General features: G+C 45.3%; 2 protein-coding genes across 7 annotated transcripts in view; one reads left to right on the top strand and one right to left on the bottom strand.

Moving 5' to 3' along the window:
• Nucleotides 1-882: 882 nt before the first annotated feature.
• LOC115191910 (acid ceramidase) lies at nt 883-6,055 on the top strand. The gene is made up of 14 exons (XM_029749930.1): nt 883-1,529; nt 1,658-1,704; nt 2,041-2,131; nt 2,243-2,329; nt 2,454-2,532; nt 2,656-2,730; nt 2,867-2,912; nt 3,155-3,299; nt 3,495-3,549; nt 3,645-3,726; nt 3,955-4,086; nt 4,866-4,989; nt 5,097-5,153; nt 5,282-6,055. Exons 1-14 carry the CDS (start codon nt 1,464-1,466, stop codon nt 5,369-5,371), a joined length of 1,176 nt encoding a protein of 391 aa, XP_029605790.1. The 5' UTR covers nt 883-1,463; the 3' UTR covers nt 5,372-6,055.
• A 215-nt stretch (nt 6,056-6,270) lies between these two features.
• The window catches only part of LOC115191909 (pericentriolar material 1 protein), a 37,958-nt gene continuing 16,288 nt past the window's right edge, over nt 6,271-27,940 (bottom strand). For 2 of the 6 annotated variants that reach the window (XM_029749924.1, XM_029749925.1), the window contains exons 11-40: nt 25,928-26,131; nt 25,429-25,595; nt 25,125-25,351; nt 23,828-23,964; nt 23,497-23,626; nt 23,125-23,304; nt 22,682-22,866; nt 22,312-22,497; nt 20,359-20,638; nt 19,229-19,374; nt 18,397-18,632; nt 17,121-17,298; nt 16,293-16,612; nt 15,716-15,880; nt 15,508-15,564; nt 14,778-14,950; nt 14,370-14,498; nt 13,448-13,583; nt 13,124-13,276; nt 12,471-12,574; nt 11,962-12,096; nt 9,677-9,901; nt 9,510-9,566; nt 8,996-9,098; nt 8,558-8,703; nt 8,401-8,476; nt 7,897-8,099; nt 7,643-7,735; nt 7,393-7,516; nt 6,271-7,127 (exon numbers count right to left, since the gene is read on the bottom strand). In XM_029749924.1, the coding sequence (XP_029605784.1) occupies nt 7,102-7,127; nt 7,393-7,516; nt 7,643-7,735; nt 7,897-8,099; nt 8,401-8,476; nt 8,558-8,703; nt 8,996-9,098; nt 9,510-9,566; nt 9,677-9,901; nt 11,962-12,096; nt 12,471-12,574; nt 13,124-13,276; nt 13,448-13,583; nt 14,370-14,498; nt 14,778-14,950; nt 15,508-15,564; nt 15,716-15,880; nt 16,293-16,612; nt 17,121-17,298; nt 18,397-18,632; nt 19,229-19,374; nt 20,359-20,638; nt 22,312-22,497; nt 22,682-22,866; nt 23,125-23,304; nt 23,497-23,626; nt 23,828-23,964; nt 25,125-25,351; nt 25,429-25,595; nt 25,928-26,131 (4,681 nt within the window). In that variant the 3' untranslated portion in view covers nt 6,271-7,101. The remainder of the gene's footprint in view (nt 7,128-7,392; nt 7,517-7,642; nt 7,736-7,896; nt 8,100-8,400; nt 8,477-8,557; nt 8,704-8,995; nt 9,099-9,509; nt 9,567-9,676; nt 9,902-11,961; nt 12,097-12,470; nt 12,575-13,123; nt 13,277-13,447; nt 13,584-14,369; nt 14,499-14,777; nt 14,951-15,507; nt 15,565-15,715; nt 15,881-16,292; nt 16,613-17,120; nt 17,299-18,396; nt 18,633-19,228; nt 19,375-20,358; nt 20,639-22,311; nt 22,498-22,681; nt 22,867-23,124; nt 23,305-23,496; nt 23,627-23,827; nt 23,965-25,124; nt 25,352-25,428; nt 25,596-25,927; nt 26,132-27,940) is intronic. The other 4 variants (XM_029749926.1, XM_029749927.1, XM_029749928.1 and 1 more) reach the window with 4 other exon arrangements.

The raw sequence follows: 27,940 nt of genomic DNA on the forward strand, positions 1-27,940 counted from the left end.
GGACAGTCCATTGATGTTTGTGTATTAGGCAATACTGTAGGGAGAGTGGGGTAAGTTGAGCCATTTTTTGCTTTCAGCATCACTACATCAAGGGAAATATATTATTCTTTCTAACAAAGATATCTACATATATTTCAGGATGTTGTGTATCCCTGGAAATAATCAGAATTCATGTAAAAATTACAGTTTTGAAAACATAGCTTGTCCACAAAAAGTGGTCTCTTGGCAAAACTTACCCTGGTTATGTGGTAAATTGAGCCACAGAACAAGGTAAGTTAAGCCGATTGAAAATGTCTGTACGGAATTAAATATCACCACTACCTTTTTTTAAAACCATATATATCTTTATTTCCCAGACACAATTCAACACAATCGCTGTTTTGTCTTAATCATTTTAAGCATATTTTAACACAGGCTTAAGACCTAATAAACACTACATACTTTTAACATAGGCCAAGCCCTGTTGTTACCTCATATCCCAGCAGTAATGGCTTGCATTACGCCTGGTAAGAAAACACACTTTAACTTATCCCAAGGCAAACATTTGGACTATTTTAGCCCACACAGCTACAAGGATGCACTTTAAATGCTAGTTTTATGGCCTCATATTGAAGCTAATAGAGACACCAACTGATGTATAGAACAATCTTAAAATGATTTACTTTGGTTTTGATACAAGCATCATGAAACCTCTAAAACAAATTAATTTGACTAGTTCAAAATCAGTTTTTTGAACCTAACTTGCTTACTACTTTTTCCATGTGGTTTCTTCCTTCACATACTCAATGAAATTATTACCTCTTTCTAAATATTTGGTCAAATTATTAATTTTGTGTTTGGTTTTCCGAAAAAAAGGTTGCTCAATTTACCCCGCTCATCCCTACAGCTTCAGGGTGTGAGTATGACAAAACGCCTCAGTTTTGCCTCATATACTTTTCAAACTATTTTCAACAGCTTTTGTTGACAAGCGAATTAGCTTTAAAAAGTCATTTATCACAACCCCTTAAAGTTGTTTTATGAGTAACCTGTGCCCAACTTCAACTACAATTATCCCATTCTATTGATCTTTAACTGCAAGTCATGCAATGTGTGCGCTTGTATAACAATCAGGAATGTACCAGTATCAGGGGTGGGAGGAAATATGTATATAATTTCACATCAGTAGGAAGCCTAACTTCAGTATAACAATCAGGAATGTATCAGGGGTGGGAGGACATACTTTTATAATTTCACGTCAGTAGGAGCGTATTTATACACTTAACCACTTTTATATTTTTAATACGCCACATAAACAAATAATGTATCTGAATCAGAGAAAATGCATGTATAAAATCTGTTGTAGCCGCCCGCCCATAGTGTAATGGTACGCTCCTCTCAAATCACGAGGAAAGTATGCACTTCCGTATTTTGAAGCGGACTAAAAGTCAGGAGAAGCTTCACGCACACAAACAACGGGGCGCAATATGGATAGGTTTTGTTGTATTCTCTTGGTGTCGTTATCTGGAGTATCGACACAGTTTGTGCCACCGGTAAGTGCATCCAAATAATGACTATTCTGTAATCGTAAACTGTCAGCCAAATATTAGTTCGCCTGAGTGCTAGCTAGAAAGTGCGTCTTCACATAAACAAAGCTTTTCTTTCTTTCGCCCTCTAACAGTATACCGAAGAATGTCAGACGGGCATGTACCCTCCCAAAGGTCCAACGTAAGTATTTGCCATTAGAGTATGTTAGCTAGTTGTCCAAGGTGCTGTCAAATGTCCATAACATCTAAACAACTTGCATACATTGTGTAACACCTGGCACGAGGCGGCACACATTACGGAAGGTTAACAGGAAGTGTTTGTATTGTGTATAACAGGTGCGTATTGTCATTAGTTACCTGCCTCTGTCCATAGGGCAACATTGACTACTGTAGTGACTACTGTAGCCGCAAAATGAATCTCACCTGACAATATTGTGCAATACCACTTTCAGGGGATAGTAAAGTGACCTCAATGTCAGTATGCATCTAACATTTATCATGTCACGATTTTGATCAGATTCAAAGGGTCTGTCACCTGGTACACAATAGACCTGGATTTGCCCCCCAGCGAAAGATGGAAGCTAATCATCACTGACAAAAAAGCTGAGGTGAGAGTATTACATGTCTTGTTTGTATCCATTTAAATTACGTAAATGTATTTACTATAAGATCAATACTTTTACTGTTTTCTTATTCACTATTTGTCTGGTTTTCTTCAGTTGGTCACCTTGATCCAGGCTATCAGGGATTTGGCAAATGCTTTCGTTCCTAGTGGGAAACTGATAGATTTGGTCGACAAGGACTTGGTGAGAGCGTTTGATCATTTCACTGGAAAACTATTACACCTCACATAAAATAATTTAAATTATTGTTTGACTTAATCATGTAACTGTTTCTGATCCATGACTAATTGATTTGTGTGTTCTGCAGCCTTTGATAGTGAATACACTTCCCTATCCATTCAACGAGGAAATAAAAGGAATCGCGACTGCCTCTGGTGTTCCCCTTGGTAATATACATTAACCCACAATTGCCTCATTCCAACCCATGACCACAACGTCACTATCATTCAGTCTCTAGTTTCTGTCTCACCGGCCTCTATTCTGATTTTATTATACATGTTTCACTCCAGGCGAGGTTGTCCTCTTCAACATCTTCTATGAGGTCTTTACGGTGTGCACTTCTCTAGTGGCAGAGGACTCAAATGGTAAGTAGCTCATGTTTGTTATGACACATTTCAATCAATACTTTAGTCATGCAGCAAGTACGTCATAATAGTAGGACGTGATGCTTGAAGTTCTCATGTACACACAGCATTTTGGATTCTCCTTGCATTCTCATAGGTAACCTTATCCATGGGCGGAATATGGACTTTGGACTATTCATGGGGTAAGAATGTCACCCCTATGGTTTAGTGACAAAGGAAGGCATATGAAGGGTCCTACCACACATTGTTGTGCTCCATTGTGTTAATAGGAGGAGCTATTACAAACCCAAATCACTAGTCAGTCACTGATTTTTAGATCGTGTGGTGTGCATTTGTAATTTGGGTGAACGATACCTCTAACTTTTTTGTAAACTATTTTCCATTCTTTACTGGAAAGTAATGCTCTTGTTGCTTTCTCTACCAGGTGGGACATGAAAAACAGGTCCTGGTTAATAACAGAGAAACTCAAGCCTCTGGTGGTCAACATTGACTTCCAGAGAGGCAACAAGACGGTCTTCAAGTCCACTAACTTTGCCGGCTACGTCGGCATGTTGACTGGCATCAAGCCGGTGAGTTCCAGTCTGCTCCGGGCTGCATTCAGCAGGCACAAATGGAGAAATCAACATTTTTATCTTTTGAACGTGACCCTGAAGTGCTCTTTTTAACCAATGATGACATTGCTTTCTTACTTCTGTTTTTAATATCATGGTAGTTGTGACACAGTAACGTTTGACTAAAATTAACATTTCTCATTTTCTTTGAAGCACGCTTTCACTCTGACCATGAATGAGCGCTTCAGCCTTGATGGCGGATACATCGGTGAGCTACCCAAGACTCCCGGTCTCTCAATCAGCACATTATAGACCTGTGATGAATGCGGAGCGGGGAATGTTAAGTTGTCTGTCCTCTCTCAGGGATCGTGGAGTGGATCCTGGGGCATAGAGATGGGATGTGGATGAGTTTCCTCACTCGCTCCGTCTTAGAGAATGCTACCAGGTATCCTACTTTCATGGAAGTATAAAATGACAATGTTAATTTTTTGTTATTGAAGGTAATAATACATATTCTTGCTTTAATATGATGGCAATACTTAACAAAGTGGAATGGGAGGTTAGGGCTGTATAATGGAGGAAAACCTGAGCACATTCAAGACCAGCATTTTGAAACAGACATTTCTTTGGTCTCACAAAAACACACCCTCTCTTTAACCCTGTGTGTGTCCAGCTACGAGGAGGCAAAGCGCCTTCTGGCCCAGACTAAGTTGCTGGCCCCGGCCTACTTCATCCTGGGAGGGAACCAGACGGGCCAGGGCTGTGTCATCACCCGCTCAAGAGTCCTCAGCCTCGACATCTGGGAGTGAGTGGCTAAAAACACTTATTAGTTTCCAATTTCAACTACCCTATCAATAACATTACTAGTGCAGCAGGGGTCTCTAACTTGTGTCATGGAGAAATACTGGATGGGCAGGCTTCTGTTACAGCACTAGCCTATCGGATTTAAGAAGGAACGAAATCCCACATTTTATGCTGTTGGAAGTTCTAGAGTCCAAATTTCAACTAATGAAAGTAGATAATAATGCCCAAGATCACCTTGCATCACAATAGTCATATTGTTAAAACACTGGGTTTGTAAAACATTCAGGGATGTGATCAAGACTACAAAAGGGAAATCTGAAATGTCTAGCCGATATTTAAAACTAACCTGAGGATGCATGTCAAGTAGATATTCTTAGTTTTACTTTCTCCCCAAGTGGTAGTTAGTCTTCTCCCATACGGACTCGGGAGAGGCGACGGTCAAGAGCCGCGCGTACTGCTTCTTGACACACTTCTCACTTAACCCGGAAGCCAGCCACACCAATGTGTCGGACGAAATACCATACAGCTGGCGACCAAAGTCAGTGTGCATGCGCCCGGCCTCCACAAGGAGTCGCTAGAGCGCAATGGGACAAGGACATCCCAGCCGGTCAAACCCTCCCTTAATCCGGATGACGCTGGGCTAATTGTGCACCGCCTCATGGGTTTCCCGGTCAGCTGCAACACAGCCCGGGATCGAACCTGGATAGGTAGTGACGCCAAGATATTCTTGATTTAATCAGGAAGCATCACATTCCTAAACATTGTACTCCTGTTGTGAAGGATTGAGCTGAAGCTGGGCCGCTGGTATGTTCTGGAAACCAACTACGATCACTGGAAGGAGCCTCTGTTCTTGGACAACCGAAGGACTCCAGCCATGAAGTGTATGAACCAGACCATGCAGGCAGTGAGTACTACAACCATTCCATGGCTGACCAGAAAGGATCAGCTCTGCTCCTTACAAATTGACTCAGTCAAGGTCTCTGTGCAAAGATTATTTCCCTTTATCCTCAGAACATCTCACTGAAGACGGTGTACGACGTGCTGTCGACAAAACCAGTCTTGAACAAGGTGAGCCCTTATTTACTGTTATCAGTATCAACCATTTTTGCAATTGAACCATTCCCATCTAATTCGTAAATCCTGTCAGTATTTTTCAAAAAGACTGCCCGAGTGACATTGACTTCTTGTCATTGCAGTTGACCACATACACCACGTTGATGGACGTGAACGAGGGCAAACTGGAATCCTACATCCGTGACTGCCCCAACCCATGCATGCCCTGGTGAAGCCTCCAACACAGACCTCAGATCGGTTTCTAAATGATCTATTGCACAGAACGGTGGTGGGGAGATGGGCTTAACTGATTCAGAAACTGGATAATCATGTACATATTTCAAATCTTTGCGCTTAACTGCTCCGATCCAAATATTGCCTCAACCTCAATTGCTTAACCCTTGGGCACCAATAAGCACCTAAATTGGAACATAGTGGATGTACAGTAACATGCTATACCTGACATCACAGCTCATGTTCTGATTCACAGCTCTGTATGGGTTTTGACTGACAGCCATTTTGAACTTGCACTGCGCCAAATGCTGTAAATTAAGGACTATGTATTTTGAAAGATGAGACGTTGAGGATTATAATAGCTTTGTCATACAAGCAACCCAAAACACTTGAGTGAATGTGCACTTAACATTTCCAAATCATGCCTATACACCGTGTCAATGTTTGATGTACAGTTACAAGATGACGTGATACCATTTGTTTGAAAAAAAAAGTCACTGCTGCACACGCACCTGAATGCACTCATGACTCCTATGCGCACAAATTAATCTGTTTCTCTGAATTGCCTTGGAAAATGTGGGGTGACAAGTGTTAGGCTTTCAAGAATAGTCTAGATACTGGATGTATGTTTGTTTTAGATTATATAAAGTACACTAACTGATTAAAATCATGTGTAAACTTTGGATTCAGTTCTTTCATTTCCATATAGGTCAAATGGCACCTCTACTGCGGGAGGGATGACAAGGAAACACCTCCATTAACCAATTCTATACAGAGAAGAGGATGATTTTCACCCACTTGAGAAAGTGCCCAGGAATAAACTGGGCTAATGAAAGCATTGTTCAATCAGTTGTATTCAAGTAAAAACTACACTAGTTAAACCCAAAGACAAGCCACCGCTTTGAAAAGTTCCATCATTTTAATTCTTAAAAACTACATACAGTAGTTAGCATTAATTACATGGGAAACTACCCCAAGAAACAAGCAAAACAAAATGTCGACATGCAAAGATGACCGACAGCCCCCATGAATTAGATGTTAATGTAGTCTTTACAGCCAAAGAAGATGAAACGCCTCACCAGCAGCCTGAATTTAGTTTGGAGTTGTAGTTCTTGAGTTCAAAGGGTCAGATGCTTAAAGCATGGGAGCTAGCGAGAGAATTATACGAGGCCATGAAGACAGAACAAATAAAACAATTCAAAATGACAAACCGATTCCATAGCCATAAAAAAAACAGAACTAAGGTGATTTAACAAGTTTGCTAGACTTAGAGGATTCAAACAAGGCTTGTAAAACAGCAGCATTGATCGAGAGAGAAACCCCGCCCTAAAACCCCAAATCAGCAACTAATCATAGAACACATTCAGGAATCAGGGGCAGTATGTATCAACCGTCTCAGAGCAGGGGTGCTGATCTAGGATCAGGTCCAACTTGTCCATACACTCAATATGTATTATCTAAAAGACCAAACTGATCTTCAGCACTCCTCCTCTGATGTGCTTAATAGATACAGCCTCAGGAGTAGAAATAAACAAAAACAGTGTTGGTTACATTAGTTTGAGTTGTTCTAACCGTTTCGAGTGACGCTCAGTCACTAGCACGTCATGACATTGTCTCGCCAACCCTTGCTACCATCCAATAAATCAATCATTAAGTACGAATAGGACTCTGAACATCTTTAGGATGATTCTGTAGTGGTCAATCGGACAACGTTCGTACAAGAGTCTTTTCATGCACTTTGTGCACCCATCGTTTCTGTAAGAAAGATGAAGAGAAAAAAAGTAGAAGAATCATTCTTCCTAGAGATATCGCAAACACAGAAGATGGATACAATAGTATATAGCCAACATTTACATGACAGAATAATATCAGTTCTGCAACAGATTTATTTACCTGGACATTCTGTGAAGAAGTTGCACTCTACCGGTTTCATTAAACAATTTTGAATTGAAAACTGTGCCAGACAGTGAATCGTTTCACTAGACAGTGAATCGTTTCACTAGGCACTGTCTGTACCTACCTGGTTCTTTGAGTGTGTGTGTGTGTCCCACTAGTCCAGCCAGTGTGTCAGTGTTCCCATTGAGGATCTCAGCAGACAGATTATTATTCTGCTGTTCCTCGACTATCCTCTTCTGGAGCGCCTCCTGTTCATCACACACACACAGATGATTAGATTTCACAAGACCAATGATCAGAGTTTGTAAGAAGAGGAACAAGGGAAGTGGACGTATTGATAACAGGGGAAATGGAGTCATTCTGGCTAGTCCCACCTCACATATGACACTGAGCTGCATGGGTAAGTCCTCCACTTTGACAAAGTCTTCCTCGTCAGACTTCTGGCTCGTGTTTCCTGATCCCACCTCCTGCATGAATGAAAGCATTAGAAAGTATATAAATGATAAAGAATTGGAAACGTAATAACGACATTGGAATATACATTTCAAAATATCTAGATAATTAAATAAACTTTAATAGCTTTTAGTAGTTTAAAAGTAAGGACCATAGGTCTGTGTAGTGGTCTTACATCTATGTTGACCATGACGAGTGACTCTGTGTCAGGGCTGCTGCTGCTGTTTGAGCCCTGGGAGTGGGAGCCCTCCTGGTAGTTGGTGGTGGCTGAGGCCGCACCTCCCTGGCTCTCCCCCTCTGGCCTCCTGTGCTCCACACCCTCCCCCTCTTCCTCTGGGGAGTCCACCACCTCGATGGACTCGGACTTACTGCTCTTGACTGGGCGGGGCGGGAGGATAAGCAAACAGGAAAGTTTAGGATAGAGAGGAGAAGGTGAGGGAAAAAGGAGGCAGGGAGAGACAAAGGATAGGGGAGGGGGGAATGGGGTTAATTGAGAATCAGAGGGGCTGAAAACACACAGGCATCCATCAGACCAAACATTGCTATAATGAAAACATCCGACAGCCATTTATCAAAATGTGGACTATGTACACAGCAAAAGGTAGATGAAAAGAAAAACAGGAAGTATTGTGGCTGACTAAAAGCTAAAAAAGAGACAGAAAAAAACAACAGTTCTTACCATCGTTACTCTCAGAGCTTTCTTGGTCTGACTTTGTCTCTCGGTTTCCATTTGCTGGGACTTCATTTGCTGCTCCCTGAAATACAGGAGAAGATGGTAACTAGACAGTCTAGTGGAAGTGTGTGTACCGAGTGTGTGTGTGGGCACGTGTCCTAACCCGTTGCTCGACTCCGTCATTGCTAGCCTGCAGGGAGGTCTGGACGTCCTGGGGCTCAGCCTCAAACTCCTCCATCTCCTCCACCTCGTTCTCATCCTCCCCACTGCCGTAGTTTGTCAGTGCCTGGGTCTCCGCCTTGGACAGACCTGGCAAAGAACAACCATGAAGGGTTAAGCACTGGGAGATGACTAGTCTAGGGTGTGGCACTCGTCATAAATCCTAGGGGTTTACTTGGTTGGAAATAGGTTGGCGGGAGTTGTAACGACGTGACAATAAAGACTCACAACAAATCCTCCATTGTGAACCTGCAGAACAGTCAATCGCAAGCTTCCTCTAGTAGTTACAGTCACTAGCAATGTTTGCTATGGTTGAACTAACTCACTTTGCAGAGAAGCTTTTAGGCTAATTGTGGATTCTCATATTGTAGTGTTCACTCACTAATAGAGAGAGGCAGACCCTCTCCATCCTCCTCCATATCAGAGGCCTCGCTGCTCCTGCTGTCCTTCCTCTCGGTCTCTTTCTGCTCTGTCTCGTCTTCATCCTGTCACACAGAGCGAGATGTAAACAGTTATTTAAGACATTTACACTATCCTTAACCGCAACCTTTAGACTACACTAGGGGTGTCAAATGACCTTTTAATTAAAAAAATATTGGGGTAGAAAATGAACTCAATATACTTTAAAATGACTAAACCAAATTGAAACTGTAAAATTATAATGGACCTATATTCATACAGTGTCCAGCTAATAATCACTGAAATGAAAGCTACACATTTAGGGAGGGTCGAAAATGCCAAAAACGTATAATTTTTTTCCTAAGTTTGACGACAAAGAAATAACACATTTTATGAGTTTGACACCCCTGGGCTACACGACGTGTAGTCTAAAAAAAAAAGAGATTTGGCTTGAAACCACACTAGAAAAATCAGATGTTGAATGTTGATTTCCTCACTTTGTCTTCAAGATAAGCTGGGGAAAAGGACTTCTCGACCGCCGGCGACTTGTTCTCCTGAAAGTAGACGGAAATGTGCAGTCTTGAAATGGATTCCCTCATTTAGTCAGATCGAATGACACACGAATCCAATATGAAAACACACTCACCCCCATCCCTCCACCTACCTCATTATTCCTGTGTTCACGCTTGACTTGGTTATTATTAGGGGAATGTCTCCTGTGGTTCTTCTGTCTGGCTTGGGAGTTAGCTATAGTAGCAGTGCTGTTGCTGTCCAAGTCCTGCATGAGTCTGAAGAAGGCCAGCTCGTTAAACAGGATTTCAGAGATCTCCACCAGCAGGTCCTCGCCACAGTCCTTTAGAGTACGTCCTGCAAACTTACTCAGAGAGTCCTGAGGGGGAGGGAGAAACTGAGGGCTCAATTTTGACAATAACGTTAAGCTAAAACAGCACTAGATAATAGACAGAATAGGTGTTGAGAAAATCTAAGAACGCTGCACACCGATACAACTTTTTTTTTTTTTTAAATGGCTAAACCAATAGGATCTCGTTAGCTCGTGCTTGGCTCTGCCCCCAGCCTTGCTTGTTCTGCCCACTATGGCTCATTTGTTACCATTGGAAACGGCAGGCTGTGGTCTATCTTGGTTTACTTATACAAATCTTTGCTGATACTACTTATTTTAAAATGGCTGAACCTAATATATATATATATATATATTGCTCAAAAAAATAAAGGGAACACTAAAATAACACATCCTAGATCTGAATGAATTAAATAATCTTATTAAATACTTTTTTCTTTACATAGTTGAATGTGCTGACAACAAAATCACACAAAAATAATCAATGGAAATCCAATTTATCAACCCATGGAGGTCTGGATTTGGAGTCACACTCAAAATTAAAGTGGAAAACCCCACTACAGGCTGATCCAACTTTGATGTAATGTCCTTAAAACAAGTCAAAATGAGGCTCAGTAGTGTGTGTGGCCTCCACGTGCCTGTATGACCTCCCTACAACGCCTGGGCATGCTCCTGATGAGGTGGCGGATGGTCTCCTGAGGGATCTCCTCCCAGACCTGGACTAAAGCATCTGCCAACTCCTGGACAGTCTGTGGTGCAACGTGGCGTTGGTGGATGGAGCGAGACATGATGTCCCAGATGTGCTCAATTGGATTCAGGTCTGGGGAACGGGCGGGCTAGTCCATAGCATCAATGCCTTCCTCTTGCAGGAACTGCTGACACACTCCAGCCACATGAGGTCTAGCATTGTCTTGCATTAGGAGGAACCCAGGGCCAACCGCACCAGCATATGGTCTCACAAGGGGTCTGAGGATCTCATCTCGGTACCTAATGGCAGTCAGGCTACCTCTGGCGAGCACATGGAGGGCTGTGCGGCCCCCCAAAGAAATGCCACCCCACACCATGACTGACCCACCGCCAAACCGGTCATGCTGGAGGATGTTGCAGGCAGCAGAACATTCTCCACGGCGTCTCCAGACTCTGTCACGTCTGTCACATGTGCTCAGTGTGAACCTGCTTCATCTGTGAAGAGCACAGAGCGCCAGTGGCGAATTTGCCAATCTTGGTGTTCTCTGGCAAATGCCAAACGTCCTGCACGGTGTTGGGCTGTAAGCACAACCCCCACCTGTGGACGTCGGGCCCTCATACTACCCTCATGGAGTCTGTTTCTGACCGTTTGAGCAGACATGCACATTTGTGGCCTGCTGGAGGTCATTTTGCAGGGCTCTGGCAGTGCTCCTCCTGCTGCTCCTTGCACAAAGGCGGAGGTAGCGGTCCTGCTGCTGGGTTGTTGCCCTCCTCCACGTCTCCTGATGTACTGGCCTGTCTCCTGGTAGCGCCTCCATGCTCTGGACACTACGCTGACAGACACAGCAAACCTTCTTGCCACAGCTGGCATTGATGTGCCATCCTGGATGAGCTGCACTACCTGAGCCACTTGTGTGGGTTGTAGACTCCATCTCATGCTACCACTAGAGTGAAAGCACCGCCAGCATTCAAAAGTGACCAAAACATCAGCCAGGAAGCATAGGAACTGAGAAGTGGTCTGTGGTCACCACTGCAGAACCACTCCTTTATTGGGGGTGTCTTGCTAATTGCCTATAATTTCCACCTGTTGTCTATTCCATTTGCACAACAGCATGTGACATTTATTGCCAATCAGTGTTGCTTCCTAAGTGGACAGTTTGATTTCACAGAATTGTGATTGACTTGCAGTTACATTGTGTTATTTAAGTGTTCCCTTTATTTTTTTGAGCAGTGTATATATACACACACATACATACACGTTAGTTTGCACTTTAACTTGTTCGGGTGGACGTTTTCAGCTCTTATTCTACCACAATAAACAGTTACCAAACTAATCTGAGGTTTGAGAGTCTCTATGGGGAAAACCTCTCCCTAACTTTGCTATAATATAATGCTTATCATACCTGCAGTATGCCTCCCAGCTGTCGGTGGAAGAAGCGTACAAACTCCTTGCTCTCGTCGTTCTGCTGGGTGAGGGTGAGCACCATGCGCCGCACCGACGTCAGCAGCTGGTAGGAACACACCTCGTCCATGTGCTCCTGACAGACCACAACAACCTCTTTCAGGGCTTTGCCTTTAACAACATATTACATTGCTAGCCTGGTACCACACTGCTGCTGGATTCAATCATGCTAGCTTTGTCAAATTGTTTGTTGGGACATCAACAGGTTGGCAAGCATTTCATTCCAAGAGTGAAAATGTCTGTTCTTAGAACATAATTTGAATCATTGCTCAAGTCACACAAGACATAACATAAAAATATTGTGACTCTCACTCCAAATGTAGAATAAATCTGGAACAAAAGTCTGCACATCCAGACCAGTAGCTTTCCAGGATGAGGTTTGACCAGCCCTAGTATAAATGGAGCGGAGACAAAAGGGAGACCACTATAGAGTATTGAGGTGTGTCCTACCTTGAGGAAGGGGATGACTTCAGTCATGATGGCCTTAATCTGTCGATCCAGCTGCTGGGTGTCGATCTGGGGACAGTGGACATCACCTGACCAGACTTCCGCACCTTTACACACACGCACACTTATTATCTCCCATCTGAGGTGTGCGTTTTGTAAGCTGGCATCAAGAGGAAACTAAACAGCTCAGCACACCATTGCACACCATTTTTCTTTACTAAGAGGGTGAGATGGCACACTTCACGGCCTCTACATGAGACTGCAGACAGCCAAAGTGCTTTGCACTTGGAACCACTAGTTGGAGTGCTCACACCCTCCGACCACAAGACCGGAGAGTGGGACGAAGCACATGGTTTGGGGAGCAAGCATTACACATTTCTTCCAGAGATGTCTCTCGTCGAGAGAGAGAGCGCCGTCGAGAGAGAGAGAGCCGTCGAGAGAGAGAGAGCCGTCGAGAGAGAGAGAGCACCGTCGAGAGAGAGAGAGCACCGTCGAGAGAGAGAGCACCGTCGAGAGAGAGAGCACCGTCGAGAGAGAGAGAGAGCACCGTCGAGAGAGAGAGAGAGCACCGTCGAGAGAGAGAGAGAGCACCGTCGAGAGAGAGAGAGAGCACCGTCGAGAGAGAGAGAGAGCACCGTCGAGAGAGAGATGTGTACCTTCCAGCAGCTGAGCAGCGCTAGCAGAAGAGTTAGCAGAGGCCTCAGAGGCAGTAGCAGCGGTGGTGTTGGGGCTAAGCTCAGCCTTGAGCTTCATGCGCTCGTACTCCCTCATCCTGGCTAGAGCCTTGTCTAAGTGGATCACTGTGTTACCTGGCAGCACAGCAAGGGGCAGGAGGGGCGGGAGAGGGCAAGAGAAGGATATTAGAAGAGCAATGAGGGATAATACATTCAAGTAAAGTTACCACAAGCTGAAGTTGTCCTTTGACCTAATGTGCTGTATATTAAGAGCACTGTGTGCATTTTTTGTGTTTTTTTTTTTACCTAAGTCGTCGTTAGCGAATGGCTCAAGGTTGGAGGTGGTGGACAGGGTGCTCTCGTTGTCCACCGATTCTGCGTCATTCCGCCTCTTACTCGGGTCGTGATGCTTGATGACCCGGATATTCTTCTCCGACACGTCCTGAGAGACAGAGGTAAAAAGGGAATTCAGTTACACTACTCAACCACAAACACGATTTAGAGAGAAGGGGAAAAAATACAATTTCCAAAATGAGAACCCATTCATCCATCATTGTCTCAAACGAGGGGGGGAACAAAAAACACGTTGATTCATTTCAGAGACAGCTCTGCTAAACTCCCTTGACGTATTTCGCGCCTGTTCTCTCTCTCTTGAAATCAGTAAGGGATGCAACAGACTAAAAACAATGGGCAGAGCATCTTCCCTTGTATCCTTTTCTCCTAACATGGGGAATAAGGCATCTCATCCATCACTGGGGAACAAAGGAGTGATTTACAAAAGGGATGGTTCTAATTTAGCAAAACCTCCGGGGACCTGGGCTAGAACAAAGACCTGCACAGCCACACATCTAATCTGTCCGGCAGGCAGCAATCGCAACGCTTCGCTCAGATTGACGGATGGGCCGCAAGGCATAGCCTTTCTGACAACTGGAACACTGGATATCAAAGACGAGAGTAGGGGGGTGGAGAACGAGAGAGAGAACGAGAGAGAGAGAGAGAGAAATAGATGGGCAGAGTGTTTAAGATGGATGGCTGGAGAGCGCGAGAGATGTTGAGAGAAAGTGAGAGGTGTCGGAAATGAGCTATGGGAGAGAGCGAGCTAGAGAAGAGAGAGCTGGGGAAAGTTTGAAAAGACAAAGGAAGGAGTGGGAGATATGACAGCCAAGTGATTTAATGAGGCGGCAGGTGTGTGTGTATATGCCTGTGTGCGTATATCCGTCTGTCTCACCCCGTCGCTGGTGGCCAGGCTCTCGCTTGGGGTGAGCTCTGACTGGGAGCCGGCCGCCCAGGCCATGGGACCCAGGGAGGCCTGGTCCTCGGCCGCACTCTTCTCCGTCAGGTGCCTGGTCAGTATGTCCTGGCGGTCAACAGCAGAGAAACATGGTTAAACATGAGAATCCAACAGCAAGGAAGGTTACAAGGAGCTGTACATTAGGAGAAAGAAATGTAAACATTCGACACTCCTACATAATTTATCGTCAACATTTCAACCCCTCAGGTCTTTATCAGCAGCTCCTTGTGGCTTGTATCCATTCCTATGAGGTTCACCCATAGATTGTATGAAATACTATTTACAGTCTCAGAGTAGGAGTGCTGGTCCAGGATCAGCACTAGATCCTCATTCGGACGTGTTCACCTGTAGGGAGTAGAGTGCCCTCTGGCGCAGGTAGTCGGTGTTGAGCAGCTGCAGCTCGTGGAAGAGCTCGATGAGGAAGTGGGGCCGCGACTCGTTCTGGGAGATGAGCGTGGCCACCTCCGAGTAGATGGTCTCCCTCAGGGCCTCGAACAGGGAGAAGTCACTGCTGGCACCTGGAGGTGTTAAACCGCAAGACAGACACTCTAGAAGATGTTGTCACAAGTAATAAGAAGCAGTCATATGTGGCAATCTACTGGGGATATAATCTCAGGTTTCCATCCAGTAGTGAAGCGGTGGCGTTGCAGGCTTTAGTGCCAGCCCTGCTGAAACATATCTTCATCAGGACCTTGATTAGCTGAATCAGATGTGTCAAGAGTAGGGTTGGAGAAAAAGCCTGCACACCGAGTAGTTCTCTAAGAGCAATGATAATGTACAATCCAATACATTGTACCAAATTTCAGGTTATATGTTCTTAAATGTAAAAGAAAAAGCAATTGCATAAAAAAATTATAATGTTTTAAAGCCAATCAGAATGACAAGTATATTAGATCAAGCTAGAGATTCCAAGGTTGGGATCTAGTTTGAGTCCGTTAAAAGTTGAACTGTATTACACGCATGAGGTGTTTGGATGACCGATATTACACAAAAGTTGTGTGAGAAAAAAAAAAAAAAAAACTGAAGTTCAATCAGTGTTAGCTGGTGCTTAGCTGTGTGCTATGGGTGAGTTTACCTGGCGCTTCAGTGCATGCAATTCTGTTAGAAAGGAAAGGTGTTCTCCAAGCATACGCTGTGAGGAAAAAAAAAAAAAAGAAAAAGTGACAACATAAATAAACGTAAAAGTTTGAGATTACAAAAGGTGAGGACATAAACCAAATAAAACCAATATTAGACAAAAAAGATGTGAGTGGACAAGGTGTGATCGGGTCAAGGTTTTGTACCGGAGGAGAGGTCGTTGGGCTTGTTGCCTGTCTTGGTCTTGCTGTCTAGTTTCTCCTGGGTCAGTTTGTCCAGCAGGCTCTGGTTCTGGTCCCGCTGGCGATGGGGCTGCGGCGCCCTCTCCTGGACAAAGTCGGCCGTGCTGGACACACTGTCACTCTCCACTCCTGGAGATACACACAAGCAAGGAAAGAGAAACATTCAAAACAAATCAAGGGGAGAATGTGTGAAATAAACAGAAACAAAACATTTACACACATCATTTGTTAAAAAAACAAAACAAAAAAACACTTTCTGCATTCGTCTTTTGCATAGTGTTGACCAAGTCGCCTTGAGCAATACCATTTCAGCTTGTGTCTCCTAAATATTGAGAGGTCTTCAAATATCTATTCTTATGTTTTAAATATATCAACAGGCAGGTGCTACACAGTGGTGGTGGTTGGACCGAGTTACCTCCCGGCCTTCCTAACTGAGCTGCCGGAGAGGAAGGAAAAGGTCTAGTTCGAGAAATAAGCGCTCAGTATAAATCATTACATGTCCCGACACTGAGAATTGCATGTCCCGACACTGTCCCCGTACCCGTGTTCTTGTGGTGTCCCTTGGCCCGCCGGGTCCTCCTCTTGGAGTTGGGCGTCTTGTCACGGGAGGCCAGGCAGGCCTGGGCAGAGGCCTTACGTCCTGCCCTAAAGGTCTTGGTGACGGTGGTGGGGTCAGCCAGGTCCGGCATGCTGCTGAAGCTCTCCTGGGAGGCCTGGTCGAAGGCCTGGGGCCGGGGGATGTTAGCCCCTCTATGGGGTAGAGGGGAGGGGGATTCGTTGATAGGAGCTGGAGGCTGGGAGACGTTGAGCCAGCCAGATTCATGGCCACGACTGCTGCTTCCTTCATTCTGCCTCTGGGGCCTGGTGGGATGGATACAGACAGAAAGACGGTTGGACTAATGAAGGATTTTTTTTGTGTGTGAGAGTAACAGAACGAAGTAGTAATGAAGTATGCCTTTCATTATTTGCACACACACTAAGGCTGGGAATTACCAGGGACATCACGATACGATATTATCACAATACTTAGGTGCCAATACGATATGTAACGCGATTCGACAGAGATTGTATTGCGATTTGATGCTCCAAACATATTGCTCACTATATGCCTGCTACAGAGGGACAAGAGAGAGCATGAGAAAACTCGTTTTGATCAGTCAGGGAAATAGAAGTGCTGAAAACATGAACATGAAAAATACTGGAGTTTTGGGCACAGGTACAGCCGACTAGAGCTAGCTAACGCAACCTACATCGATTTTACAAAATCGATACTTGGGAGTCAAACGTTGATAATATCGTTACAATATCATCCATAAATAATATCACGACATGCAACTATGGATTTTTTCCTCCCATCACTAACACACACCTTTTGTCTACAGTGTTGAGTGGGGAGCGTTGTAGGGGCGGGGGGAAGCTCAAGTACTCTGTCTTGACTGAGGTGTTGGGATCCAGCTGCTGCTGTTGGTTGTCTGGGCTGGCTTGGTCACCAGCACTCTGAAGGAACTCACCCATAGCAGAAGGGAACAGGGGGTTGAAGTTAAACCCTGTGGAGGAGAGAAAGAAATGAAGTGAGCACACATATTGAGGTATATTGTGCAGGTTAGCAGTTTTTCCATCATGAATCTGGTTCTGGAGGCAGATCTACAGAGTGTGGCTGTGCCAGCTAGTGACCAAAGTCATAAAATCTCATTTTAAACATAGCCCCACTGCTATCCCTAATGCCTAACCCTAACCTTAAATTAAGACCAAAAAGCTTTTATGAGATTTTACAATATAGACACATTTTGACTGGCTTATTTAAGGGGGGGGGGGAAATTAAATAAAATCGCTCAGTTCTGCCTCCTGGACAAGACTGATGACAATAAACATCAACCTGCGTATATTGTGATCTGGAAACAACTTGGTTACAAGTGTATCAAATCAGGAATTTCTCCTAGTATTCCAGTATGCCCTCTGTGCCCGAGCTTCTCAATTTCTAAAGCTAACCTCTGAATTGAACTGGGTCAAGGTGACAGGTATTTGTAGAAGACTGCCTTCTACGACATTATTACAAAAGCAATTAATACATTTCTGCACACCCAGTCCCTGAAAGAAACATTTGAACACTAACTATACAAACCATTTAGAACACCTGCTCTTTCCATGACAGACTGATCAGGTGAAAGCTATGAGGAGACAGGTTAAACCTTGAGACATGTATTTCGTATGTGTGCCATTCAGAGGGTGAATGGGCAAGAATTTAAGTGCTTTTGAACGGGGTATGTTAGTAGGTGCCAAGCACACCGGTTTGTGTCACGAACTGCAACGCTGCTGGGGTTCACACGCTCAACAGTTTCCGGTGTGTATAAAAAATGGTCCACCACCCAAAAGGACATCCAGCCAACTTAACTGTGGGAAGCATTGGAGTCCACAGGGATGCTGGCCCATGTTGAGTGCTTTCAACACCTTAGAGTCCATGCCCTGACAAATTGAGGCTGTTCTGACGGGGGGAATGTTCGGTATAATCTGTGTACATTCTTGGATTTTACATTCCATTGAGAAAACTGTCACTCATAAAAAAACAGATACTTCATAACATCGAGGAAGGATCTAAAAACATTGGATGGAAGGATGCATGTTTAAAGGGGTGTTGGAAGGCATACCGGAGGAGAAGGGCAAGAATCCGGCCAGGCTGGGAGGCAGGTTGAGGGCCTGGTTGACAGAGGGGGGCATGGAGGAGGTGAAGGGGAGAAAGATGCTGGTGGGGGAGAGGGGGGGACAGGCACTGCCGGAGTCCCGGGACGTGGAGCCCTGGTTCTGGGGCTGCTGACCTGACGACGAGGACGGCTGCTGCTGTTGTTGTTGTTGACGGAGCAGGTCGTTCAGCACCAGTTTCAGTCTGGGGACAAACGGGATACAGGTAAGTTAGTGTTAAAACCTAAATCACATTCATGTATTCACAAGTCATGTTTCAGCCTGATGTCATGTTCACATATACTGCAGATAGCCAATCACGGTTAATTGACTATGCATTTAGAACTACACATTAACGTAGACATGACATGCGTGTGAACCTAACAAGCCAAAGCTGCAATAAATAAAATGTTCATAAACTGAATTGTAAGGTCTGGATACAGACGCTGATAATTTCCCTCATGCAGTACATTCAGCCAGTGACATTAACATATTAGTAACATTTTTGGGGACTTCAGATGAGAATTAGCTGCAGTATATTGCTAAAATATGGTGCAATGTTTGTTGTACGTCATCTGTGTCAAATGGGTCCCGTGTGGCTCAGTTGGTAGAGCATGGCGCTTGCAGCGCCAGAGTTGTGGGTTTGATTCCCACGGAGGACCAGTACAAAAAAGTATGCACTCACTACTGTAAGTCGCTTTGGATAAGAGCGTTTGCTAAGTGACAAAAATGTAAATAAATCAATAGAATACGTTTTTCTAGTCGATTCTTTTTTGGTCTGTAGCGTTGTGTTCGGTCTACCTTTCGACGTTGTTCTGCTGCCAGGCCAGCTGTGTGTAACACTGGCTGAGCTGGTGCATGACCAGGTGAACCTGGGGGGAGGACAGGTTGTTAGGCAGCGCGTTGTACGGTCCTGTCAGCAGGGTCTGGAGCATGTAGGACAACGTCTGGAGGGGAGGGGGGGGGGGGTAGAAGAGTGAGAGGAAGAGATGTAGCAAGAGTGTGTATGTGTGTGTAGAGAGAGACAAAGTTTGAAAGACGGATAGAAGGGCAGGAGAAGGAGGGAGAGAGAGAACAGAATGGTATTCATGAACCTGTCTGTCAGTTGGTTTCCCCATACAGGTTCTGACACCCAGTCAAATAGGAACTCAAGCCAACGGCTGATTTCTATAAAGGAATAGCAGCGTTGGCATTTCCATCAGGACGACGCACACTGAATAAATTCAACACCATGCCCTATAGGTTAATAAGTGTCACCGCCACCGTGCTATATCAATGACAACGTGGAGAAAATCCATTTAGGCACCTCTAACACAAGACTGGCGTGAGTAATACATTTTCTTTATTAACTTACTTTAGTGAAACGTAATAGACGTTGAACAGAAAGGAAAGTGAGCAGAAATGCCAAACATTGTTTGGCGGTGTGCCTAAAGCCTTAGGTTGCTGCTACCTTCTCGATAGGTTGGGTGAAACAGACCAGGGGGCGAATATATCATATTCAGAACATTTGAAATACTTGGTGTACTTTATTTGGCTTAGCTGGTCATGTAAAATGGAAACAAACTCCTCGTGCCAGGCAAACTAAATGAACATCACGTACCTCCTTTGGTAAGGGAGAATTCAGACCTGGTTCGGATGTGTACTCCAAACATTTGAAATACTTGAGGCACTTAATTTAACTTGGAAGGTACAATGAAAACAAATGGTGCAAACCCCTCATGCCAGACAAGCTAAAATCAATTCCAAAAAGTGAACATGTGAGGCTCCCTTGATATAGCTTAGCTCATCAGGTACAATGGAACCAAACTCCTCATGCCAGCTATCCTTGTACCTGACAAACTAAAATCAGGCACTCAACCAGGTCAAACATTTGAGATAAGCCTACGTATTGGTGTGAGGTGACTGAAGTGTGGGCCAACTGCTTTACCAACCTGCTGATCCTGCAGTAGGGTCTGACACATGCTGGTGCTGAAGTCCAGCTGCCTCTGTAGTGTGCCCACCTGCTCCTGCCATTGGCGTGATGCCAACCCAGGGCCAGAACCCTCCTGGAAGGACAGCTCGGCCGCCCAACGCAGGTTCTCCTGGCGCCTAGCACCCCCGATGCTGACGCCGCCGTGGGCTTGGGACTGTTGCTGTTGCTTGGCTCGAGAACGGGGAGAGGGTCGGCCACTAGCTTCGGATGCGAATTGTTGGGGCGGCTTCAGAACGTTGCTGGAGAAAAAGAAGGGGGAGAGTGATATATTTCTATTATTGGGTGTCCAGCGAGTTGTGGGTGCTGCTGTGAATGCAAGACCCAATTGTCCCCACAGAACTTTCATGATGCCAAGATTCAAGTTGTATTAGTATTATGTACGGGGTCTACATCGTCCAACGAAGTGTATACTTGCAGATTCCTTCTCGACAACAATAAGAAACGGTAAAAAATAATAATACAAACATAAAGTAAATGGCAGTAGAATACCGTATTTAACCATATATCAATAGTATCCTACGGGGTGGATCAAAAGCCTGCAGACTCAGTATCTCTTGGACTGGGGTTCGGTTAAGGTTAACCCTAACCCCTCATATCACTACTACAATGGATTAATCCTTAAGGGTCTATTAACAAACCCGTAATAAATAAATAAAAATTAAAAAAGTGGTCAGTTTAAGCTAGTGATATCAGTTCGCATGGGCTGCATCTCAATCCACCGCATCCACCCATGTCGACCTTTCACATCTGCAGTGGAAGGTGGCTGAGCTACAGCGTTGTCAGTCAGACCCTGAGACGTCCCAGAAATTGGTTCTCTCACAAAAACGTATGTGGCGTCGGAACGGTTTGGCCTACAAACTATTACGACAGAAAGATGAGACTCCCGAATGCGTTGGTGTTCTCCGCTTTGAAGGTAACCCCTACAAACACATGGAAGCACAAAGATAGTTTTGTGCCCCAAAAAATAAGGGGTTAAATATGTGCCGAGATGTATATTATTGTTTTTATACCTAAAGGGTTCCTAAAATTCAATATCAAATAGACATTGAGGTTATTTTATTTTTAGCGTTATTTTACCAGGTAAGTTGATTGAGAACACATTCTCATTTACAGCAACAACCTGGGGAATAGTTTCAGGGGAAAGGAGGGGGATGAATGAGCCAATTGTAAGCTGGGGATGATTAGATGGCCGTGAGGGTATGAGGGCCAGATTGGGAATTTAGCCAGGACACCCCTACTCTTACGATAAGTGCAATTGGATCTTTAATGACCTCAGAGAGTCAGGACACCCGTTTAACGTCCCATCCGAAAGACGGCACCCTACACACAGTGTCATTGCCCTGGGGCATTGGGATATTGTTTAGACCAGAGGAAAGAGTGCCTTCTGCTGGCCCTCCAACACCACTTCCAGCAGCATCTGGTCTCCCATCCAGGGACTGACCAGGACCAACCCTGCTTAGCTTCAGAAGCAAGCCAGCAGTGGGATGCAGGGTGGTATGCTGCTGGCTTAAGACTATTGTTCCCTATATATTTATGCATACCGTAAATTCCGGACTATAAACCGCAACTTTTTTCCCACGCTTTGAACTTCGCGGCTTAACAATGACGCGGCTAATATATGGATTTTTCCCACTTTCAAATTTGTGGGTCCTGACAGCGTGGAGCATTGTCAAAAAATCCACTATCATCAACGGGTTTCGAAAGGCTGGACTGCTGCGTGTTGAATAGGGCTCAGCGGGGGATTTGCCTCCGGATGAAAGTGACGAGAGCGACAATGAAAACGATCCAATATCGGATGAAGCAATTCTGAGGCTATTCAACTCCGACACCGAAGGAGATGGTTTCACTTAATAGTCCGGAAATTACGGTAATTAGAAAACAATGGGTTTCCTTGTATGCCTCTTTCACAGACCTGCCCAGTGTCTTGCTGTTGCTGTAGGATCTCTGCTTCCTACTGGAGTAGCGATGCAGGTCATCACTGGAACTGGACTCTGCTCCGTCTTCATCCTCCTCCTCTTCTTCTTCAGCGCCCAACTCAGAGGGGTAGCCGTCCTCGTCCAGCTGACAGGGGGTGGAGCCGCCCCACGTGGCCATGGTCCTGAGGAGGGTAACAAAGTCAATTAAGGCCCAACTCAAAGACAAAACCGATCCCTCTAGGTACTTCATGTAGATATGAAAACATTTGATGGCTAAAAGCATCCATCTACTTCCATCTGATACATTCAGAATGTTTCACATCATGGAATTCACCCGATTATTTAGGGTCTTAACGCTTCGCTCACCTCTCGTCCCTGCTGAGTGGCTGCGTGGCAGCGGCGGCGTGACCCTCTGGGTCCTCCATCCTGTAGGGGGAGTCGCTGCGGCCGCTCCTCCTCTGGTGCTCGGCCATCAGGGACTCCAGGTGCTTCCTCCGCTGGCGCAGCTCCTCCCGCAGGATCTGGTGGCGCCGCATCTCACACCACAGCTGCTGGGGAAACATGAAGGTAAATGAGCGCTGTTATTTTCATGGTTATGTCTGCATGATAACTCGCACTCCTATACAGCTCCCTGACATCCAGCCATGGCTAACTCGGTCACGCTAACCCTCAGGAAAAGCCTTGCACTGAGCGGGTGATACAAGTCTTCTGTTTGATTTTGGCGAACCATCAAGTTTGTGGGATGAGCATACTATCCTTGATGTTACTGTGAACTGACCCTGTCAAATCAAAACAAATCAAAAACCCACCTCGTTGTCAGTGACAGAAGCGTTCGCGGCGGCCTGGGCTGTGGGTTTGAGCGCAGCGGTGGCGGCAGGAGAAGCGTTGGCTTTGGGGGCTGCAGCCGGAGCAGGGGCTGGGGTGGAAGCTGCAGCCGGGACCTTCCTCATCAGGGTCTGCTGGCTCACTGTGCTGCTGGACACCGACGACTGGAAAGGAGAAGATGGGAGGGAGAGGTAGAGCGTGTATGCGAGAGAATGATAGGAGAGAGGCTCTCTCAAATAACACCCTATTCTCGATATAGAGCACTAAGGTTAAAAAGTCAGAAACAAGTTCTGACACCAAAGCCTTTCAACACAATCAATCAGGAAATAGAGTGGTGTGTGCTCAGTGTGTGTTACCTGCAGGTCGGGGCAGGCCCACTGCAGGTCCTGGATCTTGTCTTGGATCTCCATCAGCCGCTGGCGTTCCTCGTGAAGCTGCTGCAACTCCTGCTGCTGCTGACGAAGCTTCTCCTCATACAGCTTCTCCCTGAGACACACACACACACACACACAAACTTATTTTAGATTCACAAACAGAATCACCGGCGGTGTAATTCACACACGCTTAAAGGCAGAAATGCTCTCACTCAGATATAAATAGACGCAGGTACTTTCATACACTTATGATGGTTCAACGGCCTCTACTATGTGCGTTAGTGCTCCGTATGGGTGTGAGTAAGTCTCCTACCTGGCCTTGTCTGTGAGGGTGAGGTCTCTGGGGCTCCTGGCTGCAGAGGAGGAGCCAGCAGCAGCACCTCTGGTGTTGTTGGGCTGCTGGTGGAGGCCCTCGTCCTCATTGGCCGTGGTAGCGTCTGTATCGTCACTCTGGGAGACAAAAAGTCACATGGGTACTATTCCATAAGGCCATTGCCCATCTTCAACGGCTGAAATTCCAGCTCTTTATTTTCTTGGACTGTAAAAGGGTCCTCTTCCACTCTGAACTGTCTAGACCAGTCAGCTGCACCATGGTCATTTTAGATTCTGTACCATGTGGTCTATTTTGTATTATTGACTTATTTGTGTGTGTTGATATGTTTCTACTCACACGTGCTGTGAAAAAGTATTTGCCCCCTTTTAAATGATCTGTTTTGCTTTTCTTTTTTTTTTTAAATACTGAATGTTAGCAGCTCTTCAACCAAAACCTAATAATTAGATAAAGGGAACCTGAGTGAACAAATAACACAACAATTACATACTTATTTCAAAAGCTAAAAAGTTATACAACACCCAAAGCCCCTGTTTGAAAAATGTATTGCCCCCTTACACTCAATAACTGGTTGTGCCACCTTTAGCTGCAATGACTCCAACCAAATGTTTCCTGTAGTTGTTGATCAGTCTCTCACGTCGCTGAGGAGGAATTTTGGCCCACTCTTCCATGCAGAACTGCTGTAACTCAGTGACATTTGTGGGTTTTCAAGGATGAACTGCTCGTTTCTTGTCCTGCCACAACATCATCTCAATTGGGATTAGGTCTGGACTTTGACTAGGCCTGTCCACAACATCAAATGTATTGCTTTTTAGACATTTTCATGTCGACTTGTGTTTTTTGGATCATTGTCTCGCTGAATGACCGAGCTGCGCTTCAGCTCACAGACAAATGGCCTGACAGTTCCCTGTTGAATTCTGATATAAAGCAGAATTCATGGTTCCTTCCATTAAGGCAAGTCGTCCAGGTCCTGAGGCAGCAAAGCATCTCCAAACAATCACACTACCACCCCCATGCTTGGCCGTTGGTTTAAGGTTCTTACTTTGGAATGCAGTGTTTGGTTTTCGCCAGGTATAACGGGACCCATGTCATCCAAAAAGTTAGACTTTTGAATCACCTGTCCATAGAAAATTCTTCCAAGAGTCTTGATCATCATCCAGGTGCTTTTTGGCAAACCTGAGTCAACTTTTTAGACAAGATTGGTCCCATTACTGACTTGCACTATGGTGCCTACAATTTACATATGCTATGTTTCTCTGCTTCTAGTCAGTCCTCTCACCTGCACCATGGCCACCAGCTCCTGGAGCTGCCGTAGTTTCTGCTTGGCCGTCTGCAGCCGGTGGACTTTGTGTGCAAAGTCTGCGTCCTCGTTCCCCAGGCTGCTCCTCCTGCTTGACCCCGAGCACTCGCTGTCCCGGCCCCTGGCCCCGCGCACCTCTTCATCTTCCAGGGCATCATCATCATCGTCGTCATTGACCTGGTTGTAGGGCCGGTTGTACTGGCACTCTGGTGGAGGCAGAGACAAATCAGGGTTAGTGAGATGAGTGGGTTGTGTGTATAGCATGTAATGTGCATTGCGCTACCTATGGCTGAGGGGATGTTGAGGCTGCGGAGGTTGGCTGCTGCAGAGCGGTTGTTGATCTCACACTCGGTGTTGAGCCTCCCGTCAGCGTGGTTGTTGGTGCTGCCGCCTCCTCGGCCATTGGTCAGACTGTTCATTTCTGTCCAGTTCCCAGAATGCTGTGGGTTTCTGACCAGGGGAAAGAGAGATGGAGAAGAGGGTCAAGACTCAATTTCACTCTGCCATGATTTACCCTTGGGAATTGTATTAATCTGAACCGTAATAATATTTCTTAGTTTGTTCTCAATGACTTGCCTGGCTATCTTTTACAATAAAGACCTGGTAATGTGGGGCACATGAAGGGAACAGATTATATGCTTGGTTTGAAGCTAACCAGTTACTGTCAGTGGTTGCCGGTTTGAATGATGCTTAGTAACAGAAATGGACAAGGCACACTAATAAACAGCTCTAATGAGGAGTAATAATGACTTCACCCTACTCCGTCTGTGTCCCTCAAGTACCTGATGTTTGTGATGGGGGGCCGGCGGTTTTCCTGCTCCGAGTCGAACATGGTCTCCAGCATGGAGCCATCCTCCTCAGTCTCCGCCTCCTCCTCCTCCTTCACGTTCTCGTTGACCGTGTCCACTATCATGTCCGATGTCTGCTCGTAGTACTGCACCAGCTCACGCAGCTCGTTCAGACGCTTGTGCACCTCCTTCAGCTTCCTGTGGTGGGAGGGGGATTCTGTTTTAAAATGGCTCGATTCTGTTTTAAAAAAGTCTCCACCTCAAGGATTTAAAAGCATTGGATTGGCCTTCTGCCCAAAGTGTGCACCCCACCACAAGAATTGAAAGCACTACAAGCCTTTCTTTTGAGTTAGATTTCAGAGAGAATGTGGGGGAATGAATGGGGAGAAATGGAATGTGGGAAAGAGACCAAGGTTGATACATGGACAACTGAAATCAATGAAGGAGAGACACTTGACTAATTGGATCTATTGTTGCTCCGACTAATGAATGAATAAGAGGGATAAAAGGTGATGGATTGCAGAGTTTGTCTGAAGGAACAGTGCAGTATGGATCTTCAGCTGCCGGTATCAGAGAGATACAAACGGTGCATGCTAATAGTCTGAGTTGGTTCCCTCTACTCGTCTCCTTTGCTCCATCGGCACTGGGTTGTATTCATTAGGGCACGAGTCCAGGTAGTCCCAATAGACATGGAACACTGGTCACTTTAATAAGGTTTCCATACCGTTTTACTCATTTCAGATTTATATACTGTATTCTAGTCAATGCCATCCTATTCAACTATTGCAGAATATATATTCTATCCTACAGACATACTAAATATTCTATCCACAATGTCTATACATCCCATCACATACAGTGCATTCGGAAAGTATTCAGACCACTTGACTTTTTCCACATTTTGATACGTTAGTCTTATTGTAAAATGTACTAAATACAAAAAAATAAAAAATACTCAATCTATACACAACACATAATTTACATAAGTATTCAGACCTTTTGCTGAGACTCAAAATTGAGCTCAGGTGCATCCTGTTTACATTGATCATCCTTGAGATGTTTCTACAACTTGGAGTCCACTTGTGGTAAATTCAATTGATTGGACATGATTTGGAAAGGCACACACACACCTGTCTATATAAGGTCCCACAGTTGTCAGAGCAAAAAGCAAGCTATGAGGTCGAAAGGAATTGCCAGTAGAGCTCCGACACAGGATTATGTCGAGGCAGAGATCTGGGGAAGGGTACCAAAATATGTCTGCAGCATTGAAGGTCCCCATGAACAGTGGCCTCCTTCATTCTTAAAAATGGAAGAAGCTAAGAACCACCAAGACTCTTCCTAGAGCTGGCCGCCCGACCAAACTGAGAAATCAGGGGAGAAGGGCCTTGGTCAGGGAGGTGACCAAGAAGCCGATGGTCACTCTGCCAGATCTCTAGAGTTCCTCTGTGGAGATGTTGAGAACCTGTCAGAAGGACAACCATCTCTGCAGCAATCCACCAATCAGGCCTTTATGTTAGAGTGGCCAGACGGAAGCCACTCCTCAGTAAAAAAGGCACATGACAGCACGCTGGGAGTTTGCCAAAAGGCACCTAAAGACTCTCAGACCATGATAAACAAGATTCTCTGGTCTGATGAAACCAAGCTTGAACTCTTTGGCCTGAATGCCAAGCGTCATGTCTGGAGGAAACCTGGCACCATCCCTACGATGAAGCATGGTGGTGGCAGCATCATGCTGTGGGGATGTTTTTCCAGAGGCAGGGACTGGGAGACTAGCCAGGATCAAGGGAAAGCTGAACAGACTGAGGCGAAGGTTCACTTTCCAACAGGACAACAACAAGCACACAGCCAAGACAACACAGGAGCGGCTTTGAGACAAATCTCTGAATGTCTTTGAGTGGCCCAGCCAGTGACCGGACTTGGACCCACTCGAAGATCTCTGGAGAGACCTGAAAATAACTGTGCAGCGACACTTCCCATCCAACCTGACAGAGCTTGAGAAGATCTGCA

Source organism: Salmo trutta, chromosome 4 (assembly GCF_901001165.1).
Source record: "Salmo trutta chromosome 4, fSalTru1.1, whole genome shotgun sequence".
Taxonomy (NCBI): domain Eukaryota; kingdom Metazoa; phylum Chordata; class Actinopteri; order Salmoniformes; family Salmonidae; genus Salmo; species Salmo trutta.